This window comes from Idiotropiscis lumnitzeri, chromosome 15, assembly GCF_059441095.1.
Source record: "Idiotropiscis lumnitzeri isolate Australia: NSW breed Sydney's pygmy pipehorse chromosome 15, RoL_Ilum_1.0, whole genome shotgun sequence".
Classification (NCBI taxonomy): Eukaryota; Metazoa; Chordata; class Actinopteri; order Syngnathiformes; family Syngnathidae; genus Idiotropiscis; species Idiotropiscis lumnitzeri.
The window spans coordinates 1,252,529-1,278,023 of NC_142405.1; the positions used below are offsets into that span (position 1 = coordinate 1,252,529).

At 45.4% G+C, this 25,495-nt stretch overlaps 2 protein-coding genes across 5 annotated transcripts in view; one reads left to right on the forward strand and one right to left on the reverse strand.

Moving 5' to 3' along the window:
- rdh8a (retinol dehydrogenase 8a) overlaps nucleotides 1–25,495 on the reverse strand; it is a 116,580-nt gene that overhangs the window by 60,784 nt on the left and 30,301 nt on the right. For 2 of the 3 annotated variants that reach the window (XM_088317911.1, XM_088317909.1), the window contains exons 1-2: nucleotides 17,175–17,316; nucleotides 16,706–16,851 (exon numbers count right to left, since the gene is read on the reverse strand). The gene's annotated coding sequence lies outside the window, so the exon portion shown is untranslated. Of the gene's footprint in view, nucleotides 1–16,705; nucleotides 16,852–17,174; nucleotides 17,317–25,495 lie in introns of those variants that run through there. The other variant, XM_088317910.1, reaches the window with a different exon arrangement.
- Nucleotides 1–25,495, forward strand: part of olfm2a (olfactomedin 2a) — a 38,745-nt gene that overhangs the window by 4,928 nt on the left and 8,322 nt on the right. The window contains exons 1-2 of one of the 2 annotated variants that reach the window (XM_088317905.1): nucleotides 10,811–11,159; nucleotides 24,036–24,185. In XM_088317905.1, coding sequence (XP_088174031.1) covers nucleotides 11,016–11,159; nucleotides 24,036–24,185 — 294 coding nt within the window. In that variant the 5' untranslated portion in view covers nucleotides 10,811–11,015. Of the gene's footprint in view, nucleotides 1–10,810; nucleotides 11,160–24,035; nucleotides 24,186–25,495 lie in introns of those variants that run through there. The other variant, XM_088317906.1, reaches the window with a different exon arrangement.

The window sequence follows — 25,495 nt, forward strand, 5'->3', positions numbered from 1 at the left end:
AGTTTCATCGGAAAACCTGGAGGCTTGTTGCCCAAACACGAACGTCGGTGTTCACAAGAACCGAGCTCATCTAGCTCATAAATTGTCATTGCAAGGGACTGCAACGTAAAAAAAAAAAATAAATTGTTGATGCTTTGTCTTGTACACAAGCGTGACCCTATGTCACCGCCGCATTAGGTCATTATGACAAAAAAAAAAAAAGGCACACACGCTTTCGACATATTCTCATGTTACATGTGCACCCTCCTGTCAAGTGTGAGGTCGGGTGAGATGAACATGATCACATACTAAGCCCCCCCCCCACGCGGCTCCACACTCGCTCTCCTTCCTTCTGCGCCAGCGTGTGCCGGCGGGCGCACGACTCCCAGAGGTTCACATCTGTGACTCTAAGCAAGAGTGACATTCCTCGGACAGCACCCTGACCGGGGACACCCGTGCACGTGGGCGTGCGCGGACTCATTCACACACACACATTCGCACGCGCACACAAGATGTGTCCCTCTCTGCCTTCTGCTCGCAAATTCACAAGCATGTCAGCGACGGGCTCTGAGTCAAAGTGGAGAGCGACACATGGAAGGCATCGTGAGGCAGCAACGGGGGGGGGCGTGTCACGTGGGGCGGGATGAGGTGAGCGTCAGGAGCAACTCGCGTTAGCATTTTGAAATTTTTTTAGCTAACGACTTTTTGATGGAGCTGTATTTGCAGAATTGGAATGCATTCCCTGCAGGGGGTATTTGTGACAATAAATTGCAGCTATGCACAAGGAATCTGAAAAGTGTTTTGCGGAAAGAAAAAAAAAAGCATTTTAGCAGGTCACACTTTCAGATTTGACAGTTACATCCCATCAATTTTTGGGCCATCGCCGCATACGGCAGCTCCTGACCAGACTTTTGTGCGACCTTGCCTTTCCCTCAACATGAATCTTTTATGAGCCCAGCAATGGCGGTTTCTGACGAGGAGATTGGAATATAAATATGCCTGTTGTGCCCACAGCGCCTTTTGTGCATCGGCTAGATTGCGGCTAATTGAGCGTAGCACTTGAGTTTTATCACAAGACAATATATCAGGGAGTGCGGGACAGAAATAGACGTTGCCTCCACCTGTTTGATCTCGCGCCTGAGCTGGAGGTTTTTTTAATTATTTTTTTTTGGGGGGGGGGGGGGTTGTTTTTCCCCTTGTGGCTCTCTCTCAATCGCAGATTTAGCACTCCAGAGTTTTGCTTTCTTAGCCTTGTATAAAAACGGGCCTGACTCAAGTCGTCTTCCTCTCTGAGTAATCGCCACATCCTTCAAATTCTATGATCCCAACGCCTCCTTTCCTCGCCACCATCAATGCGACAGCTGTCCTCCCCGCTCGAAACTCACTCAGCAGCGGAGTTTTTATTTCGGGGCTAATGAGAGATGAGAGCTCGGCGCCATGGCGGAAGCGGGCCGGTGAGAGGAGGCATTTAATCAATATGTTTTACGCCCGGCTCCGTCAAAGCCGTGCGTTGAGGCGCTTGGCGAGGTGACGCCGGGCCTCTCCGGCTGCGTCAAGACTTGAAGGTTCCGCGCAGACAGACGAGCGGCCCAGCAGCCGCCAGACATCGCTGCATACCAAGCAGCAGCTGAAAGCGCCGTGAGCAAATTCCGGCATGCCGTGCGCGATAACGGAAAGCTCCGTGGACGCAAGAGTGCAGTTCCGACAATTGAACGCCATCCACAGGTTGATATAACGACCTCACACGGGCTGATTGTCGCAGTCACGGCGGGTGGCATTTGACAACGTTCGTAATAGCGCCGTAAATGAGCAGCGCCGTGGAAATGAAACACAAGACAAAGTGGAATTGGTGCAAATGAAAACTGGAGATTACAGGCGGGAGAAGACCGAGCGCCTCCCGACGGTGCCGGCGAGGTTTTCGTCTCTCCCGTCCTTAACAAAAGGCATCATCATAGTCAGAAGCGTGTTGCTTCATCACCATTTGCGTTCAATCAGCAGGTGACAACTTTCTTTTGTGGATCATCTTAAACGTGCGTCGCATTTCTTTCTCAGCACATCCCGGACACAGCATGGGCACCATTTACTTGGAATTCATGCCGCCATTTATTGCCTCTTTATTAGAGTCATGGATGAGCTGAGGCCGATTCCAGCTGAGCGTCGCCCAGGACTGGCCACCGACCAATCACAGGGCACGCATGGCAAAGCATTCACACTCACGGACAATTTAGTCTTCAGTGAACCTTTCGAGATGCGGGAGGAAGATGAAGTATCCGAGGAAGGCATACTACAAGCACAGGGAGAACATGAGGAGGTTGATATGCTAACCAACGGGGATGCCTTCAAGGAATGGGAACCGAAACATCACGTTTCGTACCAGTTGATTGCTGTGCATGCACGGAATTCCGATGAATTTACCACGACGCCAGCTGTGACTGCCTGGATGAAAAATGTAACCAAGTATGGTACATAGGAAGTGGTAGGAAACTAATTGGGATGTTCCCGAGGCTGTCAAGGTGATCTCGTCATTGACTTTGGACCGCAGAAACATTTTTACTGACTGAAGAGGCGGTGCTTGCGTCACAATCGTTTTGACTTTAAATCTGTCGGCGAATGTGGGAAGGTGGTCCAAAGTTGTGGGCCAATTTAGTTGAATTATTAGATCGCAGATGAAAAAGTAAAGAAAAATGGCTGTGAACGGATTGTTTTATTCCATCACTTAAGCGGAGGAGAACTCCTCCAAGAAGTAAATTGACAGGAGCAAGCAAAATGTTGAACGCTTAGCTTGAAAACTCTCCTGATATTTGTCTTATGTACCTTCCGGGAGCGTTGCCTTTTTCTCTACGCACGTCGCTTCCTCCTCCCCAGCTTCGCTCCATCAGAAGGAAACGATCACGTCAGAGTTTGCCGGAAGATCTAATGCGGTAATCCTCGTTCCGTTTCGAAAGCGAACGAGCTGAGTGCTTGAGCCACGCTAATGGCGATGTGATGAATAGCTTGTATTCAGGAGAGGGTCTGGCCTCTCTTTAAGCTTTGGCGCCTCAGGCGGCGGGGGCTCTTGGGCCGAACGCTCGGCGCTCCGGCGCGGTTTGAATGCGAGCATCGAGCGGTGGGAGCGCATCAGAGAGGAAAGCGTCTTGCTCGGGAAGCATATTTAATCACGACGGCTTCGGGCTTGGCCATTACACCGACAGGAAGTGAAGAGATCTGATCAAAATGGACGTCAAAATGTCAAGTCACGCTCGGAAGCGCCTCTCCTCATTAGGCCATAGATGAGCTGAGAGAGGCGGAGTGCATCGTAGACTTGTTGCTAACTAATAAACATTCACTCGTACGAAAAAAAAATGACTAGAGCGTAAAAAGACTCTCACATATTTATTATGGGAGGGGTCCTAATGCCGTGACTATCGATGCTATTTGTTAAGTCAGTAGTTCCCACCTGAAACAAAAAAAAAAATGTTGGAGCTCTGCATTGGTTTAGCACTAAGCTAACAAAAGCGTCTTTTGTTTCTGTTTCACTTCAAACAAAGGTAAATGAAAAGTTATATTGAAGTTTTGGAAAACCTTTAAGTAAAACTTTAGAAACATTTAAGGAGCTATTTATTTGTGTGATGTCTCATTTCACTTTTTAAGACATCCTGGGAACTTGCTGCGATTTGTGTTTGAATTTTAAAACTAAGATGTTTTCTGTTGAATATATCTAACAAAAAAAAGTGAATAAAGAATGTTGAAGTTTTGTACTATTCAAGATTTCGCCTTAGACTGCAAATGAATAGCAGCCGCCTCCTGATAATTAGCTTTGTAATGGCCCTGAAAAAAAAAAAACAGTCATTCTTTTTTGTAAATGAAGCGTGTCACCAGAGATTAAATTTGTTTATCATCAGTTGATAAATTGTGGAGGACGGCAGGTGACTTTGAGAGGCGATTCTCCATCGTCTCAATGACGATCATTCCCGTTTCCATTTCAAGTCGGCGTCGCAAGACCTGTTAGCATCCCCATCTCATTATTCCTTATCAATCTAACTCGGAATCTCACTTTGAAAGCATCCTTCTCCTTTTGGCAGAGTCAATCAGGCGCGAGTCAACAATCACAAGCCCCGGGAGGGAAGGTGTCCATTTTCTGTCTTAAAGACAGCAAATGAAAAATAGCCGCAGGAGGCTGCTGCATGGCGATGAATAGCATTTCCCACTCCCTCTTTTGTGGACGGAATATTAATGCCAGCGACGGCCAGGCTGCATTCGCAAATAATACCGTCGAGCCGGGTAGATTTGTGTGAAGAGCCACCGTTTGCGTATCGCCGTTTCATTTTATTGCTTTTTACGCCGCCAAAATCGCAGGTGGAAGTGGGAAGGCGCCGCCCAATGACGGCACGCGACGCTTGTGGCGACTCAGTGGCGATAAGGCGTCGTCTCCCCACCCCGCGTCAACTTATTTGCATTCCCGCCTCACACGCGCGTCGCATTTCTGCACCGCAAACACATTTGGCTCCATTTTGATATTTTCCTGTCCTCTGTGCAATCGTCGGACGGATCAGCGGCTTCTCTTGTGAAAATTGGAGTGGAGCTCATCCCAACGCTTTGCTTTGGGCAATCAAAGACTGAGTTGGCATTAAAAAAATATATATATAAAAGTTCCGTCGTCTCTTCTAGATAAGCCTTAAATGCAAGCAAACCTGTGATTTGACGCTCAATTATGTTTTGGATTTCAGATTTCTTTTTGTTTCTTTATGGTGTGTCACGTTTTAGATATTTCTTTCTTCCAGTTGCTTCTTATCACTGCTCTTGGTAATTAAAGCGAGCAACAAAATACAAAGAAAGTGGAAAAAAGAATTAATCAATTTACTGATAATTGAAAATTCATTTCCCTGAACATTAATCACGGGAGCTTGCCAAAACATATTTTTCATCTTCGGCTGCGGTGGGAACACCTATTAAATCAAATCATTTTAATTAATGTTTTCATTTGGTCAAATAAAAGGTTGCAAGATTTAAAAAAAGAAAAAAAAAAAAGAAATACCACACACACTGTGCTAAGCTCATTAGTTAGTTGTTCGGCGTTGCGCATAACCGTATTTGCGCTTAACTGGGTTTGGCTGGAACATTCACTAAGAGGTCGTTTCGGGATTTCTCGCCAGTGCACAATACGCCTTGTGTAGCACTAATAACGTCTCCCTAATTAAATGTCACAGCTTCTCAGCACGTTAATGACCTGGAGATAGCGGATACAAATGGAGGCTTCAGGATCCACAAAGAAGCGAGGCTGCTCGTGTGCGTTCATTACTGACGTACAGTCCAGTGCGCGGAGCCGACGGGATCGGCGCTTCTGCCGGATTGAAAGCTTTTGTTTTGTTTTCTTATTTTTGCCGCCCTCAACAAAAGTACGCAGCAAACTCACAGTCGCCCAGAGTGGAATTGTCAACGTCTCAGCAGTCTGTTCGTTTGGTTGTTGCATACGTAGCAGAAAAACACCTCCATCACCTCGGGCCGCTTCCAATGCATCACTGATAAGTCTCGCTCGCTTTTTGTTTTCATTTGTTCTCTCTCTTTCTCTGCCTCTTCTGAATATCAATATTTTCGACGAGTTTTTGTATATTTCCGGGTACGGGCTGGGTGAGTCAAGTTGTTTTTTCCTTTTTAATAATTTCACTTTAACAATAGCACAATGTTAACACGTAATGCAAAACGCAATTAACGTGCTCACAAGTCGAGTAGCAAGTTCCGCTTTTATAACCTTTTAAACATGTTTAAACACAAGTGTTGCAGCAACACGCGTAGACTGACAATATCATCACATGTTATACAGCCCCTTGATGTCCAAGGCGCTTGCGCCAGAAGGAGCACCACAATGAACATGAAGTGGGCAATAAGGCTTGATGCAGCTGCAATGAGCCAAAGAATGATTATAATAGTCAATATGAAGCATCTGCGGGCTTGTGCGCGCTTCAACACGTGGACACGGAAAGCGCAGCAGGGGTTAAAATCAAAGAGCGGGAGTCAAATAGTCGGCACGGTCCTTGGATACAAGGCAGCTGATTGCACCTCTTGTCTGCAGCTTGGGACCATCATGTGAACGACGCCGGCCTTCCTGATTGAGTGACGTTTCAGTCAGCCATTAGCCTCAAATATTCATCACGTACTATATGCTCCCGAAATTGCAAAGGGAGCAATCACGGTCGCGCGCTAGGAAGAGAATTTGAGGGCAAGCTCAATGAGACATCAATCCAAGTCCGCAATCTGATGTGACAATGCATTGTAAAAGTAGTGCTTATGGCGTCGATATGTAGTAACCTTGTGTTGTATTTGGATGGAAAATGTTCATTTAAAATCAGATAAATTAAGTACCGTAATAAAAAAATAAAAAAAATCCAGTGACTAGCATGCACCCATGTATAATTGGCCTTGAACAAAAGCACCCTTGAAAAGCTTTTTTACTTCCCTTGATTGGCTGCTATTTTTATCATCAGAGAATTTATTATTTATTTGTTTTGCCCCAAAAAATGTATATATTTTACAGGACTTTATTTTTGGAGTAGCGTATTACACAATGAATAATAGTCAAATTTTGGCTTTCGTAAAGTTCCCTTGGAAAGAAGAATTACATGTCCCATTTTAAACCTAAGCACAAATGCATCCTCGTAAATTACATGGCGAGCTTGTCAGCTCACGACTGAAGTTCGAGGAAACTTCGTTCCCATCGCTCGTACGGCTTGACGGGGTGCCGTCTTCTTTTCTCGATTATCGGGCCTCGATGGGACACGCTGACAACGGACGGACTCGTTGCAGGTGATTTACAGTCAATTCAGTGAGACACGCTCACCTACTGTATTGATCTCACACACACACACACACACACACACACACACGCGCGTCCACCCAACTGAGAGGCAGATAGCTAGCTCTTTAGCTCTTATCAGCTATTATTAGACTTTAAGCACTATTGAGCTTGTGTTATTCACGCTGCTTTGTTCAAAGCACTGACGCGGAAAGCCTCGGCTCGGTCTCGCACATCACTAAGAGTACGAGAATAATGGTTGAGGTTGTGGCTGACATTTTGGAGTGTTATATGTGCATGTGGATAAAATATTAGTTAAGCATGATATATGTCTATTAAAAAAAAAAAAAACGCAAAAACACACATCCGTCTGTTACAGGCTTAGCCTGGGACAAGAAAAGTGTGTTGAATGCAAAAAAAAGGACAGATGGCAATAAAAAGAAACCCGTTTGCTCAACAAATTGACACCTGACTGCAGTCAGTTCGCCCTCACCACGGTTTGGAGCTCAGAAAACTGATCGAGGAAGGTAACGTAATACAAATCGTCCGCGGCGTACTTCAGCACCCAGTAGGAAAACAAACACTTTGAGCAGACCGCAAATTATGCTTTTTTTCACAATTTCATTTCCTAACTTGAGATCATCTCAAGTCCAAAATGTCGCATCCCGCTACACCAAACCATCCATTTTCTACATGCTGCAAAGTCTCGCCATTTGTTGTGGATAAATTGTGCACATTCACCCCGCGATGACTCACTCTTTGCACTTGGGTTGTCGCACATGTGCACGGCCGCTGCTGTTTTTACGCGCAAGCCCCCAGGACTCCTTAATAGATAAAAAGCACGCCGCCGAACCAGCCCGCCTCAACCCACTCTGTTCAAGCCATTTATTTGGTTACCATGGTGAGGAGGCGTCCAAATTGATTAGGATCCTGATCCATTAAGACGGCGGCGGACCTCCATGTCTATCATGCAAAAAAATCTAATTATAACTCGTTGGCCGATAGCCAAACTCCAACCGACGGTCCTCATTTAAGTGTACACTCACGAGACGTGCACGTGGTGTTCGTGGGCGCACGTTGCAATTGGGACAGTGCGTGTGACGTCATCGACTGACGCCCCCCCTCGGCAGGAACCCACAATTAGCTCATTTGCTGCCGAGCCCAAAAATAGAAGTTCATTTTACCTGGGCTGGCACAAGTGTGGGAATTGGAATCGGGCCAAGGCAAAAATTGCCCGTGCAAGGGAAGTCAGCTGACTGCAGCCTGCTCGGCTTTCTGTCACTTTGGGCCGACCACGTGAGATGAGCCGAGGTGTGTTTTCGCACGTGAATGTGTCGCAAGATGCATTCATCGCAAGTGTGTGTGTGTGTTTATGTTGTCACAGCAAAGTCGTCATGCTGGATTTCGGCGCTTGCGGTGCTCCACTGCCCTCCACGGGTGCGCACGAGCGCTGCTGTTGCTGCACATTTTCATCATTCGGTCTGGATTAAAAATGCTCTTTAAAGATGGAGCGCGCCTAAAGGCTGCGGCAAAGTAGCTAATTTTCTTGTGCTCATGTTAAAACCTGGAGGCACTAAAAAGAAAAAAAAAATCGTGTGTGTGCAAGATGGCGCGCCAGAGCCATATACTGTATGGATATTGCAAATGTGGGTCAAAGCATTTAAAAACTAAAAAGGCAATCAGATGCTTTATTCCACGAACACGATGGAACAGAAATGGAATTTATCGGTCATTATTTTAATTGTATAGACTTTATGGCAAAATATTATTGCCACGTTGGGCAAAAAGCCCACCCAAAAATCTTGTTCTACTCCAAATTGTAATACTTTAGAGACATTCCTCCCTTTTTACGATCACATAAGAGAAGAGAAGATAAATAGATGAAGCCAAGCTACATGCTAATGACGCTCACAAAAAAAGGAATCATGGCTGTGGGGGGCTGAGAGAGCGAGAGCCACAAAAGCCACAAAAAGTCAGAACAAAAGGCTGCAAATTCAACATCACGGCGTCTGAGCAGGCGGCGAATCGACAACGTTTAAATTCAATTTGAACGTAAATGGCTGTGCAAATTAGTCCACACCACTTGATAAAAGTTGTCAGATTTCATCAAGTAAGACAGACAGTGTCTCTGACGTTCTGGCCATTTGCACTGAAAAGCCTCTGAAGTTTGAAATTTATTTTCTATTGTGCACAGAAGAAACAATTAGCTGTGTAAATAACAAAAAAATGAGCAGGGAGAGACTAAAAACACACGCGGGTGAAAACAAACTCGTTGGCAGAGGTAATTAGTCTGTGAATTATTCGGCGTGCCAAAGTTTCAATTATCTGAGATAGTGATTTTCTCATCTCTTGGCCTAATATCTTCAAAACGTCTTCAATGAGGAGGCGCGATTCAAGTCTCAATTCATGCTCGAGTCTCTGCTGCCACCCAGTGAGTGAAAATAAATCCGCAGAATGAGATCATATTTGCATAAATGTGATTTACTGACGAAATGGGCCAGTTTGGGTGCAAAGGATGCAGGGCAGATAAAGTCAATTCTTTTATTTTATTTTTTTCCCCCTTATTATAGCGTACCAGGAGGTGCCCCAAATCCTGGGTTGCCTCTTGTTGCATTTGTGTTATTTTTGCACTTTGCAAGCCTGTGACACTAAACAAGTCTGCCACATGCCCGCCTTCATCTCCTTCATGCACTGCCGCGAAGGTGACAGCTACCTGCCACCAGGTTTGGACTTGATGAGCTGAGTTGAGCGATGGCATGCAGCACCGCCTTGAGCCACACGGGGGCAACATTGCACTCTGGCTTCAGCTTCAGATCAGGTTCGCCTTCAGGTGAGCTGGGGGATGCTGACATTTTTATTTTTAAAGTAGATTTTCTTTGGGGGGGGGTCTTGTCATGTGACAGGGACACCCTGAAGGGGCGGTGTGAAGGGGGCCGGATAGGTGGGTCAATGAATAAGTGAGCACAGCAGGAGAGAGAAAGGAAGATGACCTGATGCTTTTATTTGAGAGCTTTCCTTCTTGTAGCGTTAGACTTCCTGCTTCATGGCAGAGAATGACACCATTGTCGGAGATGAAGGTGACACCACACACGACCGCCCGGGGGAAATTTGCAACTCACTGTCTGTTTTGTACCGGCCCGGAGCATGTATTAATATGAAGAATCAACATGGCCGGTACTTTGATGTACTTTCCAAAACCGGGTGGCAAAGCAGGTCAAGAAAAGAAGAAATTTGGTCACAACTCTCGAGAGTGAGACGTTCCTAAAAATCACAAATGTTAGCAACACCTTTTTGGTGTCAAGTTCAGCTCAGCAGAGATGCTTTTAATTAGGTTCCGAATGTGAAAATGCGTTTCTGCTGCTGCTGCTCAGTAAAGGGGGCGGAGCGGACCTGTTCCAGTGGGCAAAGACAACTGAAAAAAATTCCTCCCAAAAAAATAAATAATCATTTTCAGGCAGTCACCCGGAGGCCAATTTGCAATTTAAGGGACTTGCGATAATGCATGAGTCATTATTTGGAATTCTACTCCCCATTTCACCTGGAGGGACAACATCTCAGAGCAGTCAAACTTGTTCGCCGCCATCGGGCCGCCAGCCGAAGCCGTGACGGCTCCGCTATTAATTTTACATCAGGCCGCAAATTTCATCCCCGTTGCCGTTGAAGCAATCATGCCAATCTGACATTCAGACATCCTTTCGAGCGTCAACGGGACGAACGGATGCTGACAAATGAGATGTCGCGATGCCGGCTGACGCCAGACGTGACGGCAGCGTCTGCGTTCTGTCGACGCTTCGCCGGACCACCCGCCGGCAACCTTTAAAAGCAAGTCACACTTGGCGCACACTTTGATGTCCGCACCTGTAACATGGATGCACGCACGTTAGTTTGTAAATCATAAGAAGAGAGAAATGTCAGCCAGAGCCGAATGGGAGCGAGTGGAAACGAACCGTTTGGGAGGGGATGAGATGTGAGGCAGCCAATGTGCTGCTCTGAATCTCGAGGAGGCGAAGGGGTGAGGGAGGGAGGGAGGCGGCGAAGGAGGGAGGGGGTGAGGCTCGGGATGTCATTCCGACAGGGAGGATTCCTGCGTGATGCTGCTCTCCTCTAACAGGTCTCAGCAAGCGGCAAGTCCGGTAACAACGTCAGCCGGCTGATCAGCTGCCGCTTCTGCTCGGAGCTGAGTGAGAACCGAAGTGGGCTCGGGAGACCAGAAGGGTCTTGGGTGGGCTGTCGGGCCATCCGGGGGCCCCCCCGTAGGAGGTAAAACATGAGCGTCCCCATGTTAAAGATCGGGGCGGTGCTCAGCACCATGGCCATGGTGACCAACTGGATGTCTCAGACTCTGCCGTCTCTGGTGGGACTCAACGGGACCGCCATCTCCAGAGGGGGCACCTCCGAGAGGATCGTTAGTGTGGGTATCGCTTACTTTTTTTTTCAGGGGGGGAGTGGGGGCTTTTGCAAGTGTGAGAAAGTGTGTCGTATCCCCTGAAGGGGGGCGATCGATGACGGGGGGGGGGGCGTTGCAGACAACGCATGCGAGAGCAATGTTTTGACTAAACGACGGCACGCGGCGTGAGAGTCGTCATCCGGGTTAATGATGCAGCTGTTAATGCTGAGTGATGGTGAAAAGCGGCGGATGGACGTAGCGCCGATTGGTCCTTTTAATGTCGTGTGCGCGGATGTGTGAGAGATGCCGATGCCATCCGTCAGTCGGCACGGTGGGACACAAACGGTGTTCATGGGGGGCGGGGGGGGGTTGTTTGTATGTTCAAGCGATGAAATGCAAGTTGTCTTCGGAAGGCAGATGGTCACAGATGACTTGTGGTGCCGTTCAAGGTCTTTTTGTTTGTTAGCAAAGTGCTCGCTCGTGTGACGTGAAATAGGGTGGTCCGCATCATTCGGAACATGATGTGACTCGTAAAAAATGGAATAGAATCGATCTGAAATGAATTCAGCTGAATGGAATCAACTACATGGAAAGAGAATGAGTTCAAATCGGAATGGAAACAAAAAAGAATTAAGTGAAAGTGAACTGAAAAGACTGAATGAGTTGAGTTGAATCAGCAAAACTGAACCAAACTGAATTAAGTCAAGTAAGCAGAGCAAAACTTAAACTCACCAAATTTGTGATTCAAAAGTTGAATCAAGTGAATGGAATCATACGACGACGATCAAAAGTGAATATAACAATTGGATTGCCTCGAATGAATCAAACACGCAGAATTCAACCAAAAGGAATTGAACAGGAACCGAACTGAACCGATGTGGCTCAAATCAAATCAAATAGAGCACGAGCAAATCTAACGCAAAATTAAATGAATCGAACACCAACTAAAATGGACGCAAAGGAACGCGACAACAAGAGAGAGCAGACGTAAATCTGTTCAAACCGAAGTGAATGCGAAAAAGGACTCAAACTGAATCGGGCACAGAAACAGAAAGTGAATGGAATTGAACCAAACCAAACAAACTGAAAGTGAATCCGGAATACGTCGAGACTCACGTCCTCGCCATCGATTAAGTGTTCAGTGACAACTTTGGAGCGATTTGTTCATTTCTATTCAAACTTGAACTTTGCACCTCTGCCAGGCGTCGTGAGTCAACGATGAATCAACGCCACTAAATGATGTCATTTGTCATTTTTCGGCTAATCCTGATTGATGAGCTTTCATCGTGAGCACGTTTTCAGATGGCCGCGTGCCCCGATACTGCAAATGCAGCGTTCTGTTCAAATGATGGAAGGAAATTGAAGGTCCCGAGAGATGCCAAGCCATCTGGATATGAAGTAAATGCGCAATGTGTGTGTGTGTGTGTGTGTCTATTTTTGTTGGTTTAAGCGCACATTGTGAGTATGTTTGTCTTAAGGCGGTGCAAGTCCATCTGTTTCATATTTCATCACGTTTTGGTCAAAAGTGCAGTCGTCACGTCAATGAAACACAACAAAGCCTAACGTCCCCCCCCCCCTTCTTTTTTTTTTCTTCCAACACGCCTCAGCAGGCTATTTGCAGTAAAACGTGAATGTAAAGGTGCTCGGAGCGTGAGCAGGGTTTGAATTATTTACACCACTAAACTCTGGAAATCCTGCCCAACTTCCACGTTTCCCTTTGGGCTTAATCCATCCATTTCACTTATCTCGCTCGCCGTCAAAAGAGAGAGAGAGATGAAATATGTTGCCAGCAAACTCTGAATTCTGACGGAGCCTCGTGGCTCAAGACGTCTATTTTGCATTTCAAAGAGACAGGCGGCATAAAAATATACATAGTTATGAGGAGAGATTTTATTTCGGGTATCGTGCCGGCGCCTTTCATCAGCGTTGGATCAAAAAAAAAAACCGAGAGGCCGAGCTAGCTAGCGACTTGAGTCGTTAGCGTGACGCGATGGCAGATCATCTCCCCCCTCATAAAGAATAAAAAGTCGTACGTAAACGCCTCATCGGGTTTCATCGCGATTAACGAGACGTTTGGCGGCCATCGTGACTCATTTTGGTGCTCTTATCAAAGGCGACGTCTCAACGCTCTTGTGACACCGGCTCGGCAGCCAGCGCGCCGCTGGCGAGCTAGTGGCTTCCGCTCGCCCTTTAGCACCCGCGTCCTACATTCGCTCCGAGTTCAGCGTCTGGTCCGCTCGCTTTCGCTGCTTCCACTTTCAAACCGAATCATCTCGATGCGACGGATGAACGGCTTGACGTCAGCAAATGCAACGCTCGCACGCATCTGGATAGTGCAAAAATGTGTTCCGTTAATGAGTGCGAAAGGTCCGCAAAGTCTTCAACGCTGACACGGAATTTGAAGATTGGCAGGCGGCAGCGGCGACTCACTTTTCTACTACAGGAGATTCCTTTTAAACGCTGCTTGTAATTGCGACACTAATGCGTTTCTTCTTTAAAAGACCTTGTCAAGTGAATTTAGAGATTTTCTTCAAAATATAAGAGACTTGCACCCAAAATGCGCATTTGCTCGTTTATCATTAAGCAGCAAAACGCAATCAACTTTCATGGGTTGTTAATCGTACTTTTGCCGAAAAACAATGAAAACTTCTATTTGATCAAGGATGACAAGACGTCCCGGTTGAAACCAGTTTTGAGCCTTCTGTCCAGAGTCCTGGCGGGTTTCATTGTTTTGTTCTTCTGTTGCGCAAGTCGCGTCCCGGCGTCCCGTTTCTAGCGAGCGCTAAGCTATCCTAAGAGCGTTCATCTCTTCAGTCCGACATCCAAGTTCTCAAACTGACTTCATGCTAGGACGGCATCACAGGCCAACAGCAAAAAAAAAGAAACGGGTGACACAGCCGAGAAGGGCGTCATTGTTTAACAGTCTGATTTAATGCTCATTCGCCGGCTAAACATTTTCAAAGACATGGCAGGCGTGAAAAGTGAAAAATGTTTTGCGACTTGCAAGGTTGGAACGAAGAAACATTTGAACTCGCAAAACGCAGAGACACAAAGCAAGCTAATTGTGAGAGTCGAGATGCGTTTACATTCACTGGAATAAAAAAAAGGAAAAAAAAGAAAAAAGCCCTCCACAGAGTAAAGGATGTTGAGTGAATCACTGCTCGTTTTTTGTTCATCCCATCAACTTTAGAAAATGTGTGAGAGATAATGTGAATGCATTGACTTCTAGACCGGCATGTTATCTTCAATAAAAACAAAAAAAAAGCTCTGAGGCAGCTGACAGACTTTTTTCTCTCTCTTTTTTTTCCCCCCAACAAGACACCAATCAAATTGTGATTGAGGTCAGTGCGGTGCCGTCCGTCAAGCGCTGTAAACTTTTACATCCCCGGCGCGGCCCAATAAAGCAAATTGTGTTGATCGATTATAGGCCGTTGATTAAACACTGCTCCCGATTTTATAGGAGCGGCTTTGCAGCAATTTACGGCGTTCACTTGGAATCTTGTCGAAATCAAACACACGACAGGATTGAAACAATTTGCGTGGACATCACGGGAACTCGGCATGGAAATCATCAATGACAGTGTTGTCTTGGATGATTAAGAATTTGGGCCATCAGAGTCATTTGAAGATTGCCGCGTTTTCCACTGGGAACGTGTTCAGAACATTCTGAGGGAGAGATTGTATCCATCTCCCCGTAAAAAATATTTTCAAAAAGGAAAATAACAGCATGATATTTACTAAAAAATAATAGGCAAAGTTAAGAATTAAACAGTTTGCGCATCATAACTAATTCATTGCGACTCCTCCTAGTGTGCTTGACCACTAGGGGGCAGCATAATACAGTCATGCACACACAAAAGAAGAAAACTTTAACAACTGTACATGACTCAGTAAGCGGCAGTAATATTCCCCCAAAAAAAGGCAAAGGATAAAAATAATGAGTATTGTTACATTATCTGTCTACATGTGTTGATGCACCGTTGGTGTTCATAAACAGAGTGAAAACGCCACAACTGTTGAAGCTATTTTTTTAAGGACAACTATTGCATTTCGCTTTGTGTGCTAGCATTAAGCTAGCAGGAGGCAAATCTGTGTGGTTGTTTTAAACACACGATGTGTAATTCTCAGTAAACGTCAACTGGAAAGGCTCTTTTCTGACTTGTCAAGTCAATCACATCACTGCAAAGTGTTGATTGCACCATGAGCTTTACAGTCCGTCATTAAAAGTTGATTGCGTTATCGTAAACTATCATGGTGATGTGGTGCTGTAGCAACGAACGACCCCGCAAGTCGCACAGGCGTGATATCTTCAAATGAAGCCTCCAGCGCGTTCTAACAGTTTATGTTGTGTTTTTCGCCCCGCTCATCGCACCTCCTCTGCACAACACCAGCCTCCATCGCCATCTTGTGCGCCGCAAACAAACAGCTGAGCGGACGCCAAGCGCCTGTCAGGCCCGTTCGCCGCGGTTACCTCGCAGGCGTCGCCAGACCTTGGTCGCGGCGTCGGGCGTCATTTGGCATCGTTAGTCTCACTAAGAGTTGGCCGACTGAGCCCCGAAAGCGATTTGATAGCACACGTAACACATCTGTGCACCCCCTGCGCCCTTTGGAACGAGTGAGCGCCAGATGGAAAGTTGGCACCACGGTGGGAGTGGTGGCATGGCGAGCTACGAGGATGCTAAACTCTGTTTGCGCCACATAGTAGAGTTTTGGGTCAGTACAGTGAGGAGCAGAGGAAAGTACTTTGGGGTTAGTGTTAAAAAAGTGAGTTGAAACGATGCATCTCGATTGCTCGAGGATGCTTGCTTGTTGAGAAGCAAAATTTAGTGGGGTGAGTCCTAACTGCATGTCTAAGTTTTTGCTCTTCTGAGTGGCCATTAAAAAGCTGTTGACTGGTCCAACGTTGATTGATTTGAGCCACATGTCGAAACGGAAGAACATCAAATGTTGGATGGCCAAACCGAAGTGATGAAGATGCTGTTGTGTTTGAGAACACACTGGTTTTTTTTTTCCAAGATGCTGTGTGTGTGTGTGTGTGTTTGATGCGCGTATGTTCACGTTTATCAGCTTGTTTTCGATTCCTTTGACACGCCAGTGCCATCGCAAACTGGATATTTCTCGATGTGCTTATTGGGCTCGAAAATTTTAAAACAGCCTCACTTCAGTCATCCGTCCCCCGCCTTGAGTCACTGATCTAAACCACGCCCGTGACTGTTAGGCATGAGCGGGATTCGCAAACGTCTTCAAACTAGCATGCAATTACGAAAATGTGTCGTTTGGATCGTCACAGAGAACCTTCAGCTTCAACAAAGTAGCGGCTCGAGAAATACTAAGCTAGCATTAGCACAGTAAATGTAACACTCCTAGAGTGATTACAGTAAACTACAATATGGACTGGTACTAAGTTTGACTATTAAAATAATAGCAATAGTATCCACAAAATAAATGACCACAGACAATACTATAAGTTTGAATTGCCGGCTTAATTTTGTCAATAACAAAGGTTTAACATACAATTGACACATAATTAATTCTGCAGTGTAGCAGAGTAGAAAACGGATTGATCCTACCAGGTTCGATGAAAAAATAGAAGGCCCAGCAAGTGCACTCCGCTTTTGCGTGAGAAACAGTTCATGAGGCACGTGGGTGGCTCGCCATCTGGCGTCTCCAACGAAGAATCCAGCTCCCTTATTTAGTTCAGAGGTTTCTGAATGGCCTATCACAATAACAAAATAATGCTGATAAATACACTAAATAATACATCAGGTAGCATCAAATACAAATTAAAGTCGTTTTTCGTCGAATGAAATCGATGCTAACACAAATGACGCAATTTCAATAATGGAGGGGACAGGTGAAGAATGAAAACATGGCAGGGATACGACGACCAGCATTCAATTAATTATCAATTCACCTTTTACAGCCACTTTAAATAAAACAATACACATTCGACACATCAGCTTTCTTTTTCCACCATTTGACCAATACCATACTATAAAAGGTTCATTGCATAAAATAAAATAAGAGTCTGAAACTCACCAAGACACGTTCAGTAATTAGTACATCACCAATTGAAGGACAAGTTGGGAAAAACAAAAAAATGACTACAAGAATAGCATAAAATTGCTCGGTTTCTCTTTTGTGTAATAGTGGTTCCATACGGACACGCGCTACCTTCAGCTTCATTAGCAAGTATGAGAAGAATAATATCAAGTCACGTGGATAGCGGCCTTTTCGTCGCTACGTGACCTTCAAAATAAAAGTTTTGACATAGAGCTGAATCATTTTGAAGAATTACAAAAACATTAACAAAATAATGAATTTACCTGTTCTTGATTATTAACACACTTCTAAGTCATGTTGATCCTTTTAGCATCTACATTGAATGTATTTTCTCAATGGCTGTTTTTAATAACGAGCTCTTATTTTCTGTTAACCTGGTTACACAAACCAGCAGACGTCAGCCATGCCTGCTACGTCAGTGGCATGATTTATTTGAAATGTTAGCAGTTTAGGAACGTAACTAAAGTCAGCTAAAACTCAAAAAGAGGAGAGAACTTATTGTCGCTAATTGTGTGTTGCTTCTGAATCTTCAATATGCCTGCGGTTCCGTTGCTCTGCTTCTGTTTGCTCGTCCTATGCTAAGACTTCAGCCAAGGGGGAGGAGGAGGGCGTATTGCGTCAAAGTTATGGGCAGGTGTTCCAATACTTTTGCTCAGATCGTGTATTGTAAAAGCCAAGAGAGAAAACCAACAGAGAGATGACCCAATTTCTTTAGACAAAACGTGTTATTTCACGCTCGCTTCAAGATGGCGCCCGGATGCCGCCTCATCAGTAAGGTGTCCTGATTCTATCCAGACTCACAAACTCAACTTGATGCTTCATTTAAGTGTTCTCAAAGTGCATCTCTCACAGCCGCCGCCGCCGCCGCCTGTTTTTCCCTCTCTCACAGCGTCTCTTGCAGTTGCAACGGCGAGTTCGGCTGCCGGTGTGGCGGGTCGCCTCCATTTGCTGGCATCGTCCGTTGCTTATGAAACTTCTAATAGACTTCCCGTCATGCTCATAAAAGTATAGAGCAGTAGATTTATGATCTCATTTAGCCGCGCCTGTACCACCGCCAGCTCCAGGGTCGCTCTAATGAAACACCGGAGGAAGTCCATCCTCTCGACGGCGATAAGTGCAGCTCACACGCCTAATTGGATCATCCCGGCGAACTTTGCTAATCCTGAAGCGACTCGCAGCGTCATCGCTGTTGAGAGATGCGCAGGTAATTGCACAAGTTGATTAGTTGCTCGCCACCGAACTGTGCAATTTGGACGCTCCATTCATTTTAGCGGCCATATGCTGATGGCCAAAGTGTGATTGGCAAAAAAGCTGTTAAGGAAGACGGCCGCAATCACCGCGTCGTTTGGAACACAGCCTCACAGAGCCACTGCACAAAACGCAAAAACAAAAAAGATTAGATTGATCCGTCTGGAAGAGGTTTAAGGCGGCTGGCCTAGGCCTTTTTAAGGTGTCGGGAGTGGGGGGGGGCTCAACAAGCTAGCAAAAATGAATGAAAAAAATAATGGGAGAGTTTCTTCAAGAAGGGGAACGGTTCGAATGTTGATAGAAGAAGCTTCCACAAAAATAAAGCTTTATTTAAGAGGCAGCCAGGATTTCTGAAACTCTTTTTTTCCCCATCAGAACACGTAACGCCTTTTGGACACGCCCACCTCCCTCCCTTCTTCCATATCTTGCTGCTGTGACACCAGCAAAGGAACGGACAAAATCTTTACAGTCTTAACCACTGAACGTTCATCCCTAATGATATTTATATCCAAAAACTGCACCGAGTCGGCGTCCAAATGTTTGCAGACGTCGATATTTCATGCCCACTTCAACCTCGGAGAACGAAAAGCCTCTCTCACCTTCAGCACTCACAATAAAACAAGTCAGAAATGGGCCGCTTAGACCTTTTTTTCCACTCACGTGTGCCTGTTTTTATTTGGCAATAATACTAAAAGAGATTTATAGAGCGCTCATCAAGGCACCCGGGTCCAAAAAAAAAAAAAAAACGATGCTGCCGATGCTCAGCCCAATCATTACAATTGTTCCGATGCCGGTCTGTCAAAATATATTTTTACATTGATCAGGTTCAAGGCATCAACACAGTGGATAAAGTTGGACTTTGTATTTAATCGTCGTCTTACCAATTAACATCCCACCCCAAGAGTGCCACGCTGGCCGCGACACAGGAAACAAGATAATTGATATTCAGGCCGTTGCGACAAATGAATATTCCCAAAGTGTCACTGAGCCCCGAAGTCGCCGACGTCTGACGGCCTGCGGCGATAAAATCCGCCGGCCAAATTAGCGGCGATAAACGGCGGTCTTGTAAACTAGTTTTGTGGGCGAGTGTCAGCCTTTTCAGATGGTCACTTGCAATTTAGTGCTTGCTGTCAGAAGTTTGATGGCAAAGGAGGGCTGGGGGGGGCGAACTCTGCGGTTGCTGCAAAAAAAAAAGTGTCAAAACAAACACGATCATAAATGGACGCCCGATTGATTTTTCATCATCTGTCGCTCCGCACAAAGTCGCCGTCTTCTCCGCCCCGCTTCTCTCACCATGACTGTGACAGTTTCATGTCCGCCACTTGCATATTCGATTGAATACCTGATCCATTTTTTTGTGACAGTGAATGCAACGCTTCCTCGCTCCCGAAATGGGACATAAGAAGCAAAATGGACTTTTTGACAAAAGCTTTTATTGGCTTGAAAAGAAATCGTCCCGCCTCCTCATGTACAAGCAAGCAGGCGACCGTAGCGCACATTGGCTAGCGCCTTTGAAGGCAAGACGCCTGCAAAAACATCCCGGTTGTCATGGCAACAAAAGCGCATTGGCCTGGCCGCATATGTGGCTGGATGAGGGCAGTCTCACAGTTGACTTAAATGCAGTCAGCGACACACACCGGAATGCGAAGTAAAGTTGTCGCTGATGTGTCCTCTGCATGCACCACATGCACTGATCTGGACACTAAATTGTATGAAGTGTTGCCTCCCCACGTCTCAAGGTTTTTTAGTGACTTTATGGGCATTTTTTTTCCCACACACTCGAGCTTCTTTTTCGCGGGAAGCCATCCTAGTTTTCCAGTTGTCATGGCAATGAAAGCATTAGTCTCGCACTTAAAGGGGCGGGGATATACACTCCCTCGTTTACATGAGACAGGGCCACCCCTAAAAAGAAACTGACAATGTAAAGTGTCCGATGAATTTCGGGTGAGTCCCGGTCTTGCTATTCCGACAAATTGAAATCCTTTAAGTGATCTGAACCCGCTTGCAGGGACGATATCGTTATAAGTTTGACCTGCCTAAATGATAGAGAACGGCCATATTTTATTCATTTTCAAGTGCTAAAGAATATGCTTCCCTCAGCTAATGAGCTATCCGGTGAGCTGGAATGAATTCAGTGTATTCTTTTTGGAGAGAACCGACATTTACATCCATAAGTCACGGCGCTTAAAATCCGTTTGACTGCTTAGAAGTTCTCACAAATACATCCGTCTGCAGAAAAAAATAAAAGCACGACATGCCATTTGCAGCCTGGTGAATCCGTCTCTCCCTAAATATTCTTCCTGAGCAGGCGAGTTAGAGGCGAATGGAAATTGGAACGGATTCAAATGCACTCTTAATTTCAGCCCGGCATTTATAAAATATTAATACACGGGAGAAGTGTTGCTGAGAAGCTTGTGGGGGGAAAAAAAAAGACACACGAGGAAGCGCAGCATGAGGTCGGAAATTGAGGAGGGAGTGTTCAGGCAAATGGAATGACCTCCGGCATCCCGCAGCTAAACTCGAAAACTTATCAGCGCCTACCATGAGATATGCTGCTTTAAAAAAAAAAAAAAAAAGTGCAAATATTTTCTGCAACCGTTTGCATGCGGCTTGTTCCGACGCTAGGAATGAGACGATGTTTCCAAGGCGCGGCACACAGAGGCCATCTTTTCTCCACCTGTTAAGACGGCGACAACAAGTCGGCGTCACCTGCCTCCTCACATACAAACTAAAAGCAACGCCCACACACATCTGCAGGAATGCCTCGCAGCCGCGCTCCTTTCCAAACAAATGCTCACGGGGGACTTTGTCGCACATAAAAAGCCATGCATTATTAAAAAGGCCTGGGAGAGGATTTGTGCAAATATAAAGCCGCTCGCAGAAACACACACCAGCACAGTCACGCTGCGGCAGAACAATAAATGCAGACTTGAAAGCAGATCCCACATCTGACTTGCGTCTTTGAAAGATAAGAGAGTTCATTGAAAAGTGCCGTCAGAAGACGGCAGCAGCAACATGAATGGAAAGTCCCACTCGCCGTAATCATCAAGGCAATGCAAAAAAAAAAAAAAAAAAATGAAAGAAAGAAAAGTCCACAAGACTCAACCGATGTAGATGCGGAAACGCCATCCAAAGGTCGGTCATCGTCCAAGTGAAAAAAGGTAGAAAAATGAATGCGGATGACCGGATATCGGGCGTGCCATTTGCATGCCAGTTCAAAGCACATTTGCATTTCTGAGGTCACGCCCTTTGACTTCCTGACGGTCAAAGTCAAACAGGAAACGGCACATGAAAAGCGGAAGAGATGAAATAAAAAGTCCACTTTGAGGTCAGCTTTCTTGCAATGATGCATTTTGAATTCCAAAATAATTTTATTGTTGCACTTAAGTGTTTTTTTCCCCTCTGTTAAGTGATTTAATGAATTTGACAAATGTTCGGAACCTCATTTGGTCTTTATTAATTGATTTTTTTTTTTTTTTAATTTTATTTGATGGTGAATCACCTTTTTTAACGCTGTAGCAACGATGAAGCTGGTTGTGAACGATTTGGGAGGAATTGAATATTGGACTTTCCTAACAGAAACGACTTTGGCAATAACTAATAAAAAAAAAAAAGAGAGTTGAAATATGAAAAGAATAGTATGGGCTGACTTTATTGTGATAGATCGGCAGCACTGATACAATTGGCTTTTTTTTTCTTTTTTTTTTAATACCAGCGCCCACAATGCTTTCCTCACAATTCATTTAATCATAAAAATGTGCAATGAACTCGCTCAGAATGAGTGACAGGAGAGAGGAAATGAAGACATGGCGGCTGGAGATTGCGCGTGTGTGTGTGTGTGTTTGCGGCTTCAAACTCCAATGAAGCCCCCCTTCCAAGTCTCCCCCTGCCAAATCAAAATTCCCTGTGATCTGCGGAGCAAACGCGACATGACTTGGAGGGAAGCAAGCCATTTTATTTGCCGCCTTCTGCATGCACTTATGTTGATGGCTCTTTAATTCCATCTCCAAAATGGCCAATCCTTCTCTCGTTACGTTTTGGCCTGAGAATGGAGATGTGAATGAAAGGCTCGACGGATGCGTGCACGTGCGCGTGCGTGTTTGCAAGCACTCAGCACTCCTCCCTCCTCCTTATTGGATTAGTCCAAGAGGGACATCCACCCTTTCAGCCATGCAGACCCCCCCCCCCCCCTCCTCCCACCCTACCCCGGTCGGTTATTGATCCGCGGACAGCTCCATTTCCTGCCCGCTTCCAAACATATCTTTTATTTTTTCCACTCCATTGCTCCATCACGCTTTTTTTTTTACTTTGAAATGTTGCTTTTTCATCTTCCATCAACGCGGCTAAAACAACGTGTATTTCTTTTTTTATTTTAATTTTCTCAGGCTTTTGCATCCCTCAGGGGAGGTCACAACGGCTCGTACTAAAACGGACAGATTTGTGTGTGTGTGTGTTTCTTGGTCAAGTTGCAAGGCCACTTTTTGTAAGACAGAGTTCAGCAATTGGCGTTCAAGTGAACCACTCACAGTGCCGTTTCCTTGGCAACGTGACACTTAACAGCAGAAACAAGAAATTAAGTAAACATAACTATTGGGAACTTTTGGAATTTCATCTTGAATCTTTTTTTATCAGTCAAGAAGTCTCGTGGCCAATACATTTGTTAACATTTGCAAATTCATGTGTACCCTTACTCGGAATGCTCATTTTTCCATGTGCTTGGATTTTCATATTGATTCAAGATGTTTCCTGCTATCAAATCTCATCTAGATTCGAAATTATCCGGACGTGAATAAGAGTGTGTTTGTCTATTGTGTCTCGCTTGTCTGGTGCAGGGATGGTTAACTGGTGACAACACTCCGAGGGGCCCGTTCATCATTAAAATAATAATAATAATGTTGTATATTTTCCATATTATACACCCGTTTGTGTGTGTGGGGATAAAAAATGAGTTCTTGCACTAAATGTTGGTTTGCTGATCGGCAGTTTTGTGCCGTCCTTGAATGCCAATTTCTGTCAAAGGCAACATGTGCTCCTTACAAGAAATTAATAAATTCATTGTTCATGAGCCAACATATTTAGTCTAAGGAAATCCTCTCTGCTCAAATTCTTTGAAAGTTGCGTCAACGTTGTAAACAGCGGCAGCCTCTCTCGCTTGCTTTCTGCTGTGCTGCTCTCAACTGCAAGCTAAAATTAGACCGCAAGTGATTCTGAGTAGTTGCCGGGATCAATTGCCATTAATTGCCTTTGGGGAAGAACAACTTTTGACAGGGCTGCGAGAGCAAAAGAGAAACCCAAGGAGAAATTAGGACTCTGCAGCTAAGTTGCGGTGACAGAATGGGCACAACTAATCACGATATGGAATGAATTAAAAACAGCGCTTTTTTTCCCCACCAAACAGATCCCCACGGGATAAAAAAAAAAAGATTGCAAAGCTTTACAAATGTTTTATGAGGGGGGCGACTGAACATGTTTTGCTGTTGACGCATGCTGACTACACATGCTGAATCTTCTCTTACGTGTTTGGAAACGTCGCAAAGTTGGACAACAAGCGTCCGCTCAAGTGTTTTGCCGTCTCTGAACGTTCCTCAGGCGCTGTACCCGAGCCCGGAGGAAGGCTGGCAGATCTACAGCTCGGCTCAAGGCGCAGATGGAAAGTGTATCTGCACGGTGGTGGCGCCAGCGCAGAACATGTGTAACCGCGACCCCCGCAGCAGGCAGCTCCGCCAGCTCATGGAGAAGGTGACTGTCATCGTCGTCGTCGTCTGCCGTCGTCGTCGTCGTCGTCGTCGTCGTCTGTCCATCACACGCCGGCTTTCAAGCTGCCACTGCACACACCACGCAAAGTGTCATCGTGTTCCAACGAAATGACTCAAATTGAATCATGAAGCAATAGTTAGTAAACTAACTGATCGTTTGAAATGTGAAAGACTCGCGCATGATGGTGGGGGGGCGCTTGTTTTGCTGATCTCGTCCTCACGATAAGCAGCCGACATTTAATCAAAAGAGAGGCTTCAAGCGGTTTAATTGTCACGTTGTGGTTTTTAAAAACAAGCAAGCGACGTTGCCTTGATGGCACCTGCTAGCTTAATGCTAGCACATGATGGAAAATGCCGTCGACATGCTAACGATGAGCGCGCTTTTACAAAACTGTTCGCAATGTGAAACTGATAACATAATACTCGTACGCATATTTTCAACAAATATGACTAACATTACTTATGGAGTATTATTAAGTATATTCTTCTCCCTTCGTGTCGGCATGACCGTGTTATACTGCCTCCTGGTGGCCCTGAAGGAATCACACACTGAATTGCAGCATTAAATCATGATGAGATCGTTTTAAAAAGTTTATAATTGGCGTTTTTATCGTCCGATTACGAAAGGCTAGGGTTTGAAATGCACAGCATCTCAGAAGTGAAATCATTTTTGAAGTCTGCTTTTCTTACCTTTCGGGTGCAGCGTGATTATTTTGTATTTTTAGATCGAGGTGAGAGAACGCGCTGGAAAGAACTTCACACACTTGGAGGTGCGTCTTCACAAGCGGAAGTAACAGCTCGATAAGTCACCTCTGCCGCATCTTCTTTGGAGTGCGAGCAAAAGGAAGGCCATAAAACACACAGCCGGACATTGATGTGCTCTTGTCAGGGAGGCGGGGCTAAATTGAGATGCAAGAAGGGTCTCGGCAGCCCCCGCCGGATCGGGCCGACACCTGAATCCACATATTGCCTTCTGCCTCGTTGGAAGTTTGTCTTTGCCAAGATGGACGCTTGTGTCTGCTGCGTAGTCAAGCACACAAAATTTACTCCGACTTTGAAAGAGGCTCAATACAACAGAGGGGACAACATTTCCATGTTTTTTTTTTTTATCATGCTTTTGTTGGCTTGGCGTTGTTGGATTTATTTGAAATGTTGTAAACTTTATTTTTGTCCAGCATACGTTCCGTCCAATCAATACAATTCTTGCCAAGTCGATTTCCATGAGCGCAACATTCCAAATCTCACGTTATGCGTCAGGTTTTTGTCCATCATGACACCACCACCGCCATACGC